General features: G+C 41.5%; 1 protein-coding gene across 2 annotated transcripts in view; it reads right to left on the bottom strand.

Moving 5' to 3' along the window:
- Positions 1–7,935, bottom strand: part of RRAS2 (RAS related 2) — a 75,381-nt gene extending 67,446 nt beyond the window's left edge. Inside the window, exon 1 of one of the 2 annotated variants that reach the window (XM_079104249.1) lies at positions 7,451–7,935. In XM_079104249.1, the coding sequence (XP_078960375.1) occupies positions 7,451–7,558 (108 nt within the window). In that variant the 5' untranslated portion in view covers positions 7,559–7,935. Of the gene's footprint in view, positions 1–6,909; positions 7,082–7,450 lie in introns of those variants that run through there. The other variant, XM_079104250.1, reaches the window with a different exon arrangement.
- Between the last annotated feature and the right edge of the window lie 9,316 nt (positions 7,936–17,251).

Genomic DNA, 17,251 nt, shown 5'->3' with positions numbered 1-17,251 from the left:
AACAAACAACTGTTATTTAGGTTATAACAATATTGTTCACACCCAAAATATGTGACTAGGTGTATGTATGCACCTGAGAACTGTCTAAGTCTTTTCTGTTATGTAAAAGTTTATAAAGTGAAAATTTACGTAAGTTTACTAGCCAAATAAAACTTGTGCTCTTTTATACAATGCATCTGACACAGAAGGGCCACAGTAATTTGAAGACCTGTCTTATATCTGTTTGCTTTGACTAAGTCAATTTCTGAACACTATTTCCAAAATGTATGAGATTTAAGGCTATCCTTTGATTTTTGTTAACCCATGCAGGCCTGTGATTATTGTTACCGTACACTGTGGATTCTAAATTATACTTTAAAAGTTAATCTTAGTTAAACTAAATCTTCGGAGAGCACTTTGCCAAGTTGGTATTCTCCAAACTAAATTTAGGCACAGCAAAAGTCTCAGATTTGTATGGAAATAACAAATTTAGTTGGTATTTATTCATGTATTTGATGTTACATGAAGTAATCTGTTGTCGACTGGTTATACATACAATTTTGTGTTACTCTTCACACTGAAATTGAAATTTAAATGTATTTTTGGATGGTATTAAGGAGAGTCTGCTCTGTTTAAAGGTGACATTGTAAAACATGAACACATTCTGCCACTATTTCCACAAAAAGAAAGTTAAAAGCTCTCTTAGTTTTTCTTTGATTCATGTTTTAGATGTAATGTCATACTGTGTTATTGTGAAGAGCCCCATCTTACCCGAAATAAGTCTCTGCCTCCCACCTTACTTCATGTTAGAATGGCTCCAAAACAGGACAGACTTCTGCTCATTTAAAGTTGTGTTCATAAGATTGATTTTTGTTGTAAAAATTACTGTGATCTCGAACAGGGACTGTAATATATAACTAAATGAAGGTTCACAATTATGAAAGTCATTTTTCTTGACCCATAGCTATTATGCAAACTGAGTATGTTTTTGCTTTGTTAATTTCATTTTGTATTTTCCTTCTAAACTTTATAACTGTTGCCTGTGTTTTGCAGAGGTATTGCTTAAAAAAAAAAAAAAAAAAAAACTGGATTAATTTGAGAAAATAAGAATAAGCCATCACCTACAGGACAGACAGTATATAATGCTGACTTCCAGTACTAATACTAACCCCAATTAAATGAAAGAGGTATCTGTAAAATTATACATATAGAAGTTATAACCTGTTTCTCCCTCTTTTTTTAAGATTTGGTGAAACTGGCTTGCTGGGTGTTTAAAACCAAAAACTTGGAGACCAAAGTCAAGGAAGTACAAGGGCCAAGGAAAAACCAGCAAACATTTTGGCCCTTGCCCTCTAAAGTCAACCAAGATGCAGAGAATGACAGGACTCCTCTCTGTACCCTGCAACTCTGGTAAGATCTCCCTCTCTGCTGATGAGGGAGATCGAGAGGACCATAGAGAACAGGAAGCCATTCAGTGCATGTTCTGCAAAAAGGAAGGTCACTGGAGGCAGAAATGTCCCTGATGCTTCCAAGAGAAGCCACGTAAGCCAGACCCCCAACTCATGCTGGCAAGTGGTACCACTGGTAAGAGGAAAGTTAAAAGAGCCAGGAAGCTTCACACATGTCCAAGAATGGTCTCTGAGGAATCTCAGCTGACGCTCAGGACAGGAACAAGGTCAGTTTTGACCAACTAGGTCTTAAACTTACCTGGCAGGAGAGTATAGCCTACATGTCCTACATGGACATTTAAAAGGAAAAACAATGATTTTTAATGTAAGTTAAGATGTACACTTGTGTCAACCTTACAAAAAGTAAGTAAAGCTGGAGGCTATAAAGGAAGGGTTCCTGGGTGAGGATGCCTAAAAATGATGATCAAGAATTGTTAATTTGTCCTGAGTTAATGTTTTTAATTTTTTATTTATAGATGGACACAATACCTTTATTTTATTTATTTTTATGTGGTGCTGAGGATTGAATTCAGTGCCTCACACATGCTAGGCAAGCATTCTACCACTGAGCCACAACTGCAACCCTTGTCCTGCACACACCTACAAATCTTCCTAACCTCCTACACTGATGAACTTAATCTGGTTTTCACTGATAAGATTATGAGTTACTGTCCTTGTGGTTTTTGGACACTGGCTGAAAATACTAATTGTTTTTGTGCTGATTATTTACAAAAAAGTAACGCTTTGCTATCTTTATTGTTGTCTTAGTACAACAACAATAAAGGCCTTATGTGTGCCTTGTCCAGTCACCTGCCATCTGCCACTGTGGGCCTTTAGACTGCTCTGATGCTGAATGCCCATAACTGTCCACGCCCAACCTGATAGAGAACAAGGACTTTGGGTTACTTCCCCCAACTTCATCCCCTTTCAGCAGGAAATAGTTGGAGATGTCCTTGTCCACCTTCCATAGAAATGGAAGCTAAAATTGATAGTGGGGAAATGTAACAGGGGTTCACTTGATGCTCTGACTATACCCCCTGTCACTTTGAAACTTACATGTTTTTTTTCTTTTTCCCAACCTTTTCCTTGGTCTTCTCCCTGATCTTCTTTTCCCTAAACTTCTCCTTCTTATTCTCATTTTCTCTGAATCACCTCTTAAAAACCCCTTGTTCCCCGTGATGGGCAGAATCACTGCATTTGGGACAGGAGTCCCTGGTGTTTCTCCTTTGCCAGCAAAGCAATAAACCTTCCTTTTCATTTTTCTCATGACCATGTACTCTTTCTTGGACTGGCATCAGGGACAAAGACCAAGCTTTCAGTTACAATCAACTAAATATAAAACAGAAATGAGGAGGAGGAGGTATATGGGTTTGGGGTGAGAAGGGTAGTCAAGACTTAACAGACTAGATTGTGTTAAGGAAAAAATGAGAAATTGCAAATATTGTTTTAGAAGAACATCAAGATACAGAAGTAAAAATAGCAAAGAAAACTAGATAACAATCATTAGTTACTTGCTCAGTAGCTGGAACAGTGCTGCGTGACTTGCGGGCATTATTTTACTTACTCCAAGAATCCTAAGTGTATAGTTATTCTCCCTTTTCAAACGGGGAACTGAGGTTAGGAGAAACTAAGAATCCTGACCACAGTAAGAATTTCAAAGATGCAGAGATCTATTCAACCAAACCCAATATTTTATGGAGAATTGAAATCAAGAAGAATTTAAGAGAGACTGAGAGACTACCAAATGACCTGGTTAGGGAGACTAAGAACCCAAATATGTGGTTTTTGCATATCTGTAATCCCAGTGACTTGGGAAGCTGAGTCAGGAGGATGGCAAGTTCAAGGTCAGTGTCAGCAATTTAGCAAGACCCAGTCTCAAAATAACAAATAAAAAGGACCTGGGAGTAGCTTAATAGTAGAGCACCCTGGGTTTAATTTCCATTTCTGGGGGGAAAAAAAAGACCCCAAAATCAAACTCTCTCACTTCCACTCTGTACAATGTCAGAATCATGTCCTAACTAGAATGTACTCATCACTTAGGTATTGTATTTACCAAGAGAACTTAAAATATTTTTCAAAATAAACTATAAACAACAGAAACAGGAGAGTCACATACACACACATAAACTATGGTTTTGGGAAAATTTTTGTGTTTTGTTTTGGTGTTTTTTGTTTTGTTTGTTTTTTCTGCTGGTAGGGTTTGAACCCAGGGGCACTTAATCACTGAGCTACATCCTTAGCCCTTTTTATTCTGAGACAGGGTCTCCCTAAATTACTTAGGGTCTGAGTCTCACTAAGTTGCTGAGGCTGGCCTTGAACTTGCAATTCTGCTGCCTCAGCATCCAAAGTCACTAGGATTACAAGCATGTGCCACCTCGCCAAGCTGTTGTATTCATTTTAAAAACTGTATAGGCAGCCAGGCACAATGGTGCATACCTATAATCCCAGCAACTTGGGAGGCTAAGGCAGAAGGATTCTAAGTCCAAGGCCAGTCATAGCAATTCAGCAAGACCCTGCTTCATAATAAACTAAAAAGGGCTGGGGATGTAGCTCAGTGGTAGAGGACCCCTAGGTTCAATCCCTCCCCCCCACCCCAGGGGAGAAGGGTGGAAAAGGCATTTCAATTTATTACTTTGATTTTCTATTTTTCAGCTCTTCATATACACTGAGATAACAACTAAATCTAAGGTTAAAGAAAGAGCTACAGGCAAAGTTGTTTTTAAATATGCCATTCCCAAATTTGTTTATTATACTTTTTCTGTTCAAAATAACAAAGTAGAGGGATGGAGATGTAGCTCAGTGGTAAAGTGCTTGCCTAGCATACATAAGATTCTGGGTTTGATCCCCAGCACCACACAAAAAACATAAAAATAAATAACAAAATATATATTGTAACCTATAAAAACTGTGTAATATTTCTAAAGTCTTTAAATATATATATATATATATATATACATATATATATATATAAGCCAGCATCATGGCCCATGCCTATAATTCCAGCTAATCAGGAGGATCACAAATTTGAGGTCAGCCTGGGAAACTTGGTAAGGACCTGTCTCTAAACTTAAAAAAAAAACACGACCAATTTGTGCCACCCTAATCTATAACTAATTTACAAAGAGAACTTCCTTATTTAAAAGATTATTCTCCTGCTCGCTCCTTTCCCTCCAGTTTCTACTACTAGATAATTACAATAGGATGAATTTTAACTCCCCAGAGTCAGACGATAAATAGCAGCTCTGTTAATATAGATGGTAAACACTTCAGTTCTTTAATCTAAGAATAATATAATGTCAGGCTCAGTGGCACACCCCTATAATCCCAGCCAGCAACTCAGGAGGTTAAGTGAAAGTATGGCAAGTGATTGCAAATTTGAGGTCAGCTTGGCAATTTAGTGTGACCCAGTCTCAAAACACAAAATAAAAAGGGCTGGAGATGTAGTTCAATGGTAGGGTGTCCCTGAGTTCAATCCCCAATAACCAAAATAATAATAAGAAGAAAAAGAGCAAGAACAACAACAACAACATATGTAGCCTTACTATGTTCTATGTTCTAATGTTGTACATTGTTATTTCCCCAGTTGACAGAAGAGAAAAGCTTAGGTACGAGAAGTTAAGTAACTTGTCCAAGATTACCCATGGAGCAAACGGCATAGCTGGGTCTCTGTTCCCTTCTCCAAAAAGCCTCAACTTCAGAGCCTATGTTCCTGTTTCACAGGCCCCAAGTCATCATCTCACTCCCACCATCACCACCTGCCTCCTCTCTCCAAGCTAACATATCATCATCCCCATACTCACATAAGACATTTCCATTCTTCCCACCACCAAACTGCATAGTGCTCCCCCCACCCTTTGAGGTGCTGGGGATAGAACCAGGATCTTTAGCATGCTAGATTAGCACTACCACTAAGATGCACTCGTAGCCACACAGTGTCTTATTGACCCTTCCCAAACTTACTTTTCCAAACCTGAATTCCCTTTGCATTTAAACATATTACAGAACTGAACATATACTTATAAAAATAGCTACCATTAACAGAGCACATACTATATGCTAGGTATAAAGTTAAGACCTTTCTCATAATTTAGAAGTTATATAGAATACATAATGAAACCCGTTTCACTGATGAGAAAACTGAGGCTGAGAAGCTAAATATCCAGCAGTATTCTCACAGGTAGTAAAATGACAAAGCAAAAGATACACACTCAAATCTGTATGACAAAAAGTCCATACTCGTTATGTACATGTTGAGTGTGTGTGTGTGTGTGTGTAGATGTCTTTCTCACACATACCTTTACTTATCTGATATCATCTAGTTCATTGAGATACTACACCATTCATAAAGGAAGTATTTCTTTAACGAATGAATTCTACAAAATCATTAGGAAGACAGCGATTACCACTATCTTAAGGGTCTCTAATACTACTTCCAAAACCAAAAGTTCCAATACCTTATTTAAATAATTTACTTACAGATTTAATTATTTTCTGATGATCCCTCCCTCCCTCAAAAAAAAAAAAAAATGTTTCTGGTTTAAATCTTAACTAACATTAGTCATTGATATTGGAACCCAAATTGTCCTCCCATTCCTTGACTTCTTCCAACACCAACCATTGAACTAGTTATCAAAGACAAGGGTTAGCTATAAATTGTTTTGCTTTGCTATCAGTTACTTAAAAGTCTCTCTTGGCCCTGGGGAAACAGCAATGTGACAGCATTCCTGATTCTGTGTGCTAAACATAAACCAATCTCATCTCTTACTCAGAGTGATTTTTTTTTTTAACCCACTAATGAGCATGCTGTAAAGACTCATTACATATCTTCCTGGACACAAAGGTTTTAGCAGCAATATTTAATTCCATGGGATATTAGAGCAGTAATTACTGTTCATTTATTCAATGACAAAAATGATAATCACATTTATGTCACCGTAGTTGCTATATAGGTTTTAATGAAATAGCTATTTAACCCAATTAGCGACAAATGGGTGAACCAGGAAACAGAAAAAATATTTTGTCATCAGCACTCTTGGCACAGTAAAAATATCTTTGTTACCTGGGAGAGCAGGGTACCTTCATGCTCTCGCAGCACATGCCACACCTTTTAGGTTGACAAAAGCAGGGTGAATATATCCGTTTTCTTTTTTAAAATCCCTAAAAAGATCACTCAAATCTCTCACCAAAAGCAAATTCTAAGAATGAAAAATGCCACCTACTCTCCCTTTTTTTTAACACAACACGACTTTCCCCCACCAGCAACCAAACGCGGTGGGGGTGGGGGAGAGGGTAGAATACAGAGCACACGACTCCCCCACCTCCTATCCTGGCTCACCCAAACTTCACCTTGGCACAGCGAGAAGCAGGAGGGCACCAGGAATTCCTAGGAAACGGTCTCACCCCTACCAAAGCACATTTTCAACTTCCTCGAAGCCACCATTTCCCTGGGGCATTATCAAACACTCCCACCCGGACATATTACCTAAGAGACTACTTGTAAGGAAAGCGCAAACACACACAAAGAAAAACACCGTTTGGAGCGGGCAGCTCCGGCTCGAACCGCGCAGAGCCGCGGCCAAGTGGCCACCGCGATCGCACCGACGGCGCCCGAGGCGGCGGCGAGCGGCTGAGAAGCCGCGCGCCGGGCTCCGGCTCCCGAACGCGCCCGACGCCCGGGCCCTCAGGGCAGGAAGCCCGGCTCGGCGGCGCGGCCGCTCCCGTAGGTCTCCGGCCTCGGTCGAAGCGATAAGGTGGAACGGCGCTTCCCACCCTGCCAGCTCCGCCCTCCCGGCCACATTCCTGAGAAGCCCGACTCCCGGGACGCCGCGCCGGGCGCCGGGCAGGCAGGGGCGCGGCGCCGCGGCCGCAGGGTGGGAGCGCAGAGCCGGCCCCGCGCCCGCAGCCCGCCCGCCCCTGGCCCGCGCGGCGCCTCCGGGGCGGGGTCGCGGCGGCCGCCCCGCCACAGGTAGCGCGAGCCCCCGCCCGCCGCCGCCCGGGTGCCCCCGCAGGCCCGCTCCAGGCACCTGGATGAACTGGATGGTGAGCGCCGACTTGCCCACGCCGCCCCCGCCGACCACCACGAGCCGGTACTTCTCCTGGCCGGAGCCGTCTCGCCAGCCGGCCGCGGCCATGGGGACGCCGCGGAGCCCAGCCCGGCTGCGCCCCGCCGAGCCGCCGCCGCCGCCCGCCCGCCCTAGGCCCGGCTTCGGGAACGTGTGCGGACGGCGGGCTGCGGGTGAGCGGTCGGGCGGGGGTCCCGAGCGCCGGGAGCTGCCGGGAAGGACTCTCGGCGCGGCAGCGCGGGTCCCGGGGCTGGCCGGGTGACGCCCGAGGCGCGGAGGAGCGGAGTGAGTGCAGGGGTCAGGGGCTGCAGCGGCCAGGGGCGCGCTCCTCTACGCTTCTCCGCAGCGCCTGCCGAACGCAGCCTCCAGCGCCTCTACAAATGGCCGTCTGGGGGCCGGGCTGCCAGGCCGAGGTGCTGCATATGCATGAGGGGGCGGGGCGCGGCCGCGCCCGCCTGGGCTGAGATCCCCAGTCGACCCGTGCAGCAGACCCCACAGACTTGCGGCTTCAGCCCTGGCCGGTGAATGCATGCGTTGTGGCAGAAGGTGTTAAGGGGGAGTGGGAAAAAGACAGTAAGACGGTGTGTGACCATAATTATATGTCAGGGATTGTGTGGATGAAAAACACAACATGTGACAGCGAATGTGAAAAATAGAACTGTTGTCATATTAACTCAACTTGAAAGAGAGTAAATATCCTGCTTTAAGGGTGCAGATGGTGACTATACTTGTGTAAAAAACAGTATGTGGCAGTGATTGTGGATTAGAACTGTCACGGTAATTGAGTGTGTGATGGACTAGCGGTGGTGACAGCGTGTGAGGAATGTGACAATGCCTGAGCATGGGGAATAAATCACAGTGATTGAGTTTGCATGGACAAGAGGGAAAATGACAGGTTTTGTGTGTGTCAGTACAGTGTCTTAATTTGTGTGAGTAATTGCCTATGATGAGTGTGAGTGCTAAAGTGTGAGTAGTTTGTACTTAGGGACATGGTACTACCTACCAGGCACCAGGCTCAATGCTAGAAATCCTTTCATGCACACATCTGTGTCTCTCAAGGAACTTAGAGTCCAATGGAGGACACAGTCAAGACAATAGGGTTATAATGCATAAGACAAGAGCTGCAACTACATAAGCACCATTTGCCATGTGTGCCCAATGGAGAAGCACTCAGGCAGGGGTTGAGTAGTCAGAGAAACCTTCTGAGAAGACCTGGAAAATGAATAATGTAGACAGATGAATAATTGGAAGAAAGGCATTCCAGGGAAAGGAAACCACACATGCAACCACAGAGCTGAGAAGGAAAGAATTGTGTCACATGATTTTAAATGTGTTCTGTGAGTTTACATGCCAGTGACTGTGAATGAAGAGCGACTATGTGTGTATGTCATTTTAACCAAATGTAACAGTAATCACAGCTCTGTGTAGAGGCAGTGCAGCTCTGTGGCCAGACTGAATCAGATTCTGTTTGTTTCACTAATGGTGTGTTGGAGGGAACTTAACCTTTGTACCTTAGTTTCCTCTTTAAAATCAGGACAGTAAGACTACTTCCTTGGGGGGATTTTAATAAGAAACAAATGAATTCATACATATAAATCACCTAAGAATGCTGGCATGTAGTAAGCATTTATGGTGTTTTGGAACATGATAGTAAGTTCTGGGACACTCTTAGTGACTAGCTTGGAAGCAGTAGAATGTGGCAGAAGAGCTGCTGCCTAATTTCTAAGACTAGAACAGAAAAGAACATAGAGCTTTCACATGTTCCCTTGTAATTCTTGCTCTGGGAGAAACAGGTAAGTAATTTGATTACCATATGACCCCAGTGCTAGACAGGCCACATGGAGACATGCCAGTCAAAAATCCCCCTGAGCTCCCACCAGACCACCAGCATCAACTGCTGGCCATCAGAGTGAGACCTCTGGGACTTCCCAAACCCCAGCCCAATAGAGCCTACAGATGACTGCAGCCCCTGCTGGCGCCTGATTGTAACTACACTAGAGGCTGCAAAAGAACTGCCCAACCCAGCCCTTCCTGAATTCCTGACCCACAAAACCATGAACAAAATAATATAAGCCAGTTGTGCTTTTTGTGAGTGTGTGTGTGTATGTGCTGGGAACTAAACTCAGGGTCTCATACATGCTCAGAACACAGTTTTTCTGAATGTGTTTTTAAAAACTTTTTATTTGGGAATCCTTTCAACATATAAAGTATAAAGAATATTCGCATACACTTTACCCAAATTCACTTATTACCAACATTTTCACTCCACTTGTTTTATTATCTTTATCATTCTCCTCTCTCTCTCTCTCTCTGTATGTGTGTGTGTGGGGGGGGGGGGGGGAAGCGGTGTGCCAGCCTCTGTAAATCTAACATTGATAGGAATACTTTTGTCTAATCCACCATTCATATTTCAATTTTGTCAGTTAACTCAATAATGTCCTTTAGAACACTTTTCCCCTCCAATATAGGATCCAAGCTAGGATCAGGTACTGCATTTAGTTATCAGATTCCTTAGCTTGTTTTAGTGTGGTACAAAATCGTTGTTTTAAGCAGATTTTTTTCTTTCTTTCTTTCTTTTTGGTATTGCTGGATCCTTGAACATGCCAGGCAAATATTCTATCTCAAAGTTACACCCCAGCCCAAGCAGCATTTTTTAATGTTTGTTACACAGCAGTAGTAGCTAATAAAGCCTAATAAGAGATATTATTACCAACGCAGGAAAAAAAAAAAAAAAAAAAAGGAAGAAGAGAAAGAAAAGAAAAAGAACCCAGGTCAAAACTGTGCTGAAAAAGGGCCAACCATGTTTCCCATAGATGCCTCTTACTGTGTGCCTAGCCCTACAATTTCCCATAATCTTTCAGGACCAAGAAGATGGCCAAAGAGTCCTCCTTTCTAGAAGTCATGGAGCCAGGCCAAGCATGGCAGTGCATGCCAGTGATGTCAGCAACTCAGGAGGCTGAGGCAGGAGAATCACAAGTTCAAAGCCAGCATCAGCAATTTCAAGACCTTGTCTCAAAAGATAAAAAAAAAAAAAAAAGGAGGGGGGCGGTTGGGAATGCTGCTCAGTGGTAAAGCAACCCCAGGGTTCAATCCCCAGTTCCAAAAAAAAAAAAAATCATGGAGCTGGGTGTGGTGGTGCACACTTAAAATCTCAGATGTTCAGGAGGCTGAGGTAAGAGGATCCCAAGTTCAAAAGCAGCCTGGGCAACTTAATGAAACCCTGTCTCAAAATAAAGGGGGCTGGGTATGTAGCTCACTGATAGAATGCCTCCTTATCAAGTACAAGTCCGTGGGTTTGATCCTGGACATGTCCCTCCCACCAAAACAAAATTAAACATTTTTTTTTTTTTAAGGACCAGGACTGTAGCTCAGTAGTAGAGCACTCATCTAGCAGGTGTGAGACCTTGGTTCCAATCCCAGTACTGAAGGAAGGAAGGAAGGAAGGAAGGAAGGAAGGAAGGAAGGAAGGAAGGAAGGAAGGAAGGAAGGAAGGGAGGGAGGGAGGGAGGGAGGGAGGGAGGGGAAGGGAAGGGAAAAGGAAGGGTAGGTTATCAAATGTCAAGAGTATCCAAATAGGGGTTGGGATCATGGCTCAGTGGTAGAGCGCTTGGGTTCGATCCTCAGCACCACATAAAATGAATAAATAAAATAAAGGTATTGTGTCCATCTACGACAAAATTTTTTAAATTAAAAAAAGTATCCAAATAAAACAAATTATTCACTGAGTAAAAAACACAGTTATAATAGCCACAACTATTTGGACTGAGGAAAACCAGGTATTGATTCTAAAGCAATTGTAATGAGTTTCTTAGTATTCTGTGACTGCATTCTTGGTGATAGTTTGACCAGTAAAAGAAAAGAGGAGGAGACAAGTACAAATAAAAACTGATGAACACACATGTACCTGATAACTAGAGTTTTCAAAGAGAAAACTCACTTTTAGTAGAACCTATTTCAAGACCCTGTATGCTAAGCTGATTCTGGACTTGAGTCTTAGCCAAGATTTTTTTTTTCTTCCTCCTCTGTACTACTCCCTTTGTACATGACAGATTCAATGCTCAACCACGTAAGCAAACCCATCCTGCAGCAAATATGTGTTGATTGCCTCCCAGGCATTCATTTCTTCTTCCCCTTTCAAATAGTATAGTAGTCTCTTTATCCTTGGCAAATACATTTCAGTACCCCCCAATGGATGCCTAAAACCTTGCATAGTACCTTGTTCAGTGGTAAAGCAACCCCAGGGTTATATATGCTTTGGTTTTTCCTATACGTACATACCTAAGAGAAAGGTTAATTTGTAATGGATAGAAAGAACTCTTTGAAATCAGAAAAAAAAAAAAAAAGGTTAATTTACAGATTAGGCACAGTTAACAGGCTAATGTAAGTAAAATGTAGCAATTAAATTATATACTTTAATAAAATTGGCAAAATTGCTACTGTTGCATTTTGGAGACATTATTAAGTAAAATAAGAGTTATTTGAATACAAGCCCTGCCATACCAGGACATTCAAATTAATAACTGAAATGGCTACTAAGTGACTAATAGAGGGGTAGCATATACAGTATGGATACATCAGACAAAGGGATGAGTCATGTCCTGAATAGGACTGAGTAGGACAGCATGAGATTTTGTCATGCTTCTCAGATTGGCAAGCAATTTAAAATTTATGAATTGTTTATTTCTGGAATTTCCCATTTAATATTTTCCAAATGAAATTCACCACAGGCAACTGAAACCTTACAACATGTAACCATGGATAAAGCAGAACTACTGTATCTTCACATCCCCTCTTTATACTTTGAGTATCTTGATAGTGATACACCCCAACCTCCAGCTCTAGGTGTTGACCTGAATACACTGTCAATATCCACTAGTCACAGTAATTAGTTGATGGATGGTTTATGATTAAAAAAAAAGTCAGACCAAGAGCTAGGCATGGTGGTACATGTCTATAATCCCAGCAGCTCAGGAAGATGAGACAGGGGAATCACAAGTTCAAGGCCAGCCTGGGCAATTTAGCGAGAACTTGTCTCAAAATAAAATAAAAGCCTGGGAGGTAGCTCAGTGGTAAAGAACTCCTGAGTTTAATCCTCAGTACCAAAAGAAAAAAAAAAATCAGGGAAAATTCAATTGCAGAATCAAAACCCCAAGAATACCACTTGTAGTTTTCACTGAGATGCCCCTTCACATCTACTAGGATGACTTTAATGAAAAAGATAGAGCTGGAGATGTAGCTCATTGGAAGAGTACCTGCCTAGAATATGTGAGGACCTGGGTTTGTTCCCCAAGACCACAAAAAATAAATAAATAAATAAATAAATAAATAAATGGAGGAAGGAAGGAAGGAAGGAAGGAAGGAAGGAAAGAAAACAAGTGTTATTAAGGATATAAAAGAACTAAAACCTGGTATATATGCACAATGAAATACTATTCACCAATAAAGAAGAATAATATTATGGCATTTGCAAATAAATGGATGGAATTGGAGAATATCATGCTAAGTGAAATAAGCCAAGCCCAAAAAACCAAAGGCCGAATGTTTTCCCTGATAAGTAGAGGATGATATATAATGGAGGTGGGGGTGGGGAATGAGAGAATAATGGGGGAACTTTAGAATACGTAAAAGAAAATGAGAGGGAAGGAGGTATGAAAAATGGTGGAATGAGACAGACATCATTACCCTATGTACATGTATGATTACAGGAATGGTGTGCATCTGCATTGTGCACAACCACAGAAACAAAATTATGTACCCCATTTGTGTACAATGAATCAAAATGCAGTCTGTAAAAAATTAAAAGCTAAACAAAAATAATAAAAAAAAAACTAAAACCTGCATACTCTGCTCCTTTAAAAAGGTAAAATGGTGTCACTGCTTTGGAAAATAGTGGTAACTATGTTTAACACAGTAATTTCATCTCTAGTTATATATCCCCAAGATAAATGAAAACACATCCACAAAGAAACTTATACATGAATGTTTATAGCAGCTTTATTTAAAATAGTCAAAATATGGAAGAAGCTTAGTTATGCATTAGTTGATGAATAAACAAATGTGATACGTTTATACAATGGAATATTATTTGTCAATAAAAAGGCATGAAATCATCATATAAGTTACAGCACGGATGAACTTTGAAAGAAGGCAGACACAAAAGACCACAAGATTGTATGATTCCATTTATATGGTCCAGAAAATAGATTGTGGTTGCCAGGACAGCAGCAAGCAATAATGGGTATGGGGCTTCTATATGGGGTGATAAAAATGTTCTGAAATTGGATAGTGGTATATGGCATCATTTTATAAGTATACTAAAAACCACTGACTATTTAAAAATATATTAGGACATGAGGGTATAGCTCAGTGGTAGAGTATGTGCTTAACATGTGCAAGGCCCAGGCTTCAATCTCCAGAACCAAAAATTAAAAACAGAAGCACTTTAAATTAGATGGATTTTATTGTATATAAACTATGTCTCAATAAAGCAATTGAGGGAAAAAATGTAATTGCAAAGTTTTGTGTGAGCTATCAAGAAGTGGCTTTACACTTCAGAATGTCCCCCATATCAACCGTTTTTCTTTTTCTATTCCTTTCTTTTTTTTTTTTTTTTTTTTTTTCGAACCAGGTGTTTGGCAAGCAAGAAGCCCATACAGTATTCCATCTCACCCAGAAATTCCATTCCCAAATGCTTTATTTCCCTTAGAAAACACCCTAAAAACCTGTAGCACAAAGAAACTTCCCGGCAAACATAAATCAGAAGACACAGAAGAATATGGGAGAGAAAAAACTAGTTGTCACTCAAGTCAGTTAAAAAAAATTTGCAGTAACCCAAAAACTTTCCTTCTCAAGTAGTTGGGAAATGATAGGTAAGTACATAAATCTTCATGAGAAGAATGACCTAGAAACTGGAACGAATACAAATCGCTACTTCATACTTCATAGAAAGAAATCCTATGACTAGGGACAGAATTAAGAAATTCAGTGTCACCTAGCAAGTTGTTAGCAGGGATCAGGACAGGTCTCCTGACTCCTCTGCTCAGAGCACATTGCCCCATGCCACTCTGGGTGTTATCCAGAAACCCAAAGAGCTTTCCAGTACAGAGACAGTGTGATCCCCAGTTAAGAGAGTTGTTGACTACATCATTTTTCACTTAAACGGAACAATTATCCGGCTAAAGTATTAAGAGAGTTCAGTGGGCAGTTTCAGGGGGTAGATTAGCCCAGTCAACATTCCTTAGACTATAATTCCATTTTTTTGTTTGTTTGTTTTGTTTTGTTTTTGCAGTACTGGAAATGAACCCAGAGCTCAGGCTTGCTAGGGAAGTTCTCTACCACTGAGCTACAACTCATAACCCCGTTTAAATTTTGCAGTGGTTGCTAGTATTCCAAAATAGAATGATTGGGGTCATGCTCAGTGGCACATACTATAATCTCAGGCACTCAGGAGGCTAAGGCAGGAGGATCTCGAATTCAAGGCCAGCCTCAGCAATATAGCAAGACACAGTCTAAAAACAAACAAAAGATGTCTCTGTATAATGGTGCACTCACACCTGCAATTCCAGCTACCTGGGAGGCTGAGCCAGGAGGATAACAACTTCAGCAATTTAGCAAGACCCTGTCTCAAAAATAAAAAATAAAAAAGACTATGAATGTAGCTCAGTAATGAGCATCCCTGTGTTCAGTCCCCACTACTACACACACAAAAGGTATTTAGGTCTGGGAATGTAGTTTGGTGGTAGAGCGCATGCTTATTAGCATGCATGAGGTCCTGGTTTCAATTTCCAACACCAAAAACAAACAAACAAAAAAAATATTTCACAAGTCCGTATTTCTAACTCGTCTTCAAAAAATTAAGTGGAATATCTATCTGGCAACACCGGGCTTCCACTATTTAGCAAGTAAGTAGTACTGATTATCCTTGAGGAAAGGTATTGATGCTTGTATTCTCTTTTCCAGCATTTTTCTATCACACACGACCCATTTGATGTTAACTGCCTTGCCTTAGTAGGCTTTAAGAGTTTGCAAATTCAGGGTTGGGGGTGTAGATTAATGGAAGAGTGTATGCTTTGCATGAATGAAACCCTGGATTCGATCTTGAACACACACACACACACACACACACACATACACACACACACACAAACCACCGAAAACAAGATCCTGCTACTGTATGTCAATGTTCTCCACCAAGGATGTACAACTGAATCCCCTTAAGCTAGCTTCCTTCCTTTCTTCCTTCCTTCCTTCCTTCCTTCCTTCCTTCCTTCCTTCCTTCCTTCCTTCCTTCCTTCCTTCCTTCCTTTCTCTTTCTTTTTTCATTCATTCATTCATTCATTCATTTGCAGCACTAGGGATTGAACTCCAGGGTGCTCAACCACTAAGCTACATCTATGGCCCTCTGCATTTTTTATTTTGAGTCAGGGTCTTACTACATTGAGTTTGAGGTTGGCCTCAAACTTGTGATTCTCCTGCCTCAGCCTCCAGAGTAACTGGGATTACAGGCATATGCCAATACACCTGCCTGTTGTATTTGTAAATTTAAATACCCAAAGTGACTCTGAGATACCGCCAGGGTTGACAACTTTTGGCGGAGAACTTGTCCATGTCCACTCTTTATTTCAGGACAAACAATGACCTTTTCATTTGGAATACTGATTACTCATTACCATCAAAACCCACTATTGACCAAATAGCATCCTTGACCCATCCCTGAGAAAGGATCTAAGGGAGGAGCGGGGAGGAATATGCTAAAAAACCAAGATTCCCCTGACCTCATCTATAGCTGAGTCAGACAGAACCAAGGTCTGGTGACCAAAGAGGACCAGGCCCCCAGATGAGGGAGCCTGCAGTCTTTATCATGGTTGATGGAGGAGAATATCTACTTATTTCCTTAATAGGCTATTGCTTTTAATGTGAATGAATGGCTGGTGGAGAATGAAACAGCCCAGCAGGAGCTGCATGCATCTGAGATGAGGCAGGAGCACAAATCTATTCCTTGTTTAAAGATCAAGCTGCTAAGAATAGAAACTGAAACACATGCTCAAGCGTGTGCTCGTGCACACACACAGCCCTGAGGAAGGCCATGATTAAGCTGGAGAAATGCATGGTTTACGGGAGGACGATCTGAGACTCACAGAACCTTATAGCAGAAAAGGCACCTTGAGATCATTCTCTCTAAAACTCTCCTTTTACAGATGGAGAAGCGGGGTCCCAGAGAAGGGCAGTCCCCAACATCACCTGGAGGTAGAGCACAAGCAGGACACTCAGACTTTTTTGTCTCATAACTTTTCATACATCTCAGTGTAGCACACTGTCAAGAACTCAGAAGGCTAACCAGATCCAATGTCATACCATCCTTCCAGGGTGTGGCTGGGAGGAAGAATCCAGCTTTATTTGATTTTACAAAAAAGCACAGGGATATCCAACAGTTAATAAATGACACATTTGAACCCAGGAAGTTTGAACTTCAGAGTTCTTGTACTTAACATTGATTTAGAGAGAGAGAGAGAGAGAGAGAGAGAGAGAGAGAGAGAGACAGAGAGACAGAGAGACAGAGAGACAGAGAGACAGACTGAGAGAAAGAAGAGACTGGCAGGGGCCTCATTTATCCTAGGTTAGGGAGATCACGGGTAAGTTTGATTTTTAGCTTTTTACTTTTATCTTATTTCTCTTTGCCTGCCTTCCTTTCTTTCTTTCTTTTGCCAGTCTTTTTGCCTTCAGCCCTTGATAACTTCTAACATACTTTCTGTGTCTATGAAT

Source organism: Sciurus vulgaris (assembly GCF_902686455.1).
Source record: "Sciurus vulgaris genome assembly, chromosome: 11".
NCBI classification, from domain to species: Eukaryota; Metazoa; Chordata; class Mammalia; order Rodentia; family Sciuridae; genus Sciurus; species Sciurus vulgaris.
Note: the sequence above shows the minus strand (reverse complement) of the source record. Positions and strands in the feature narration are given on the sequence as shown.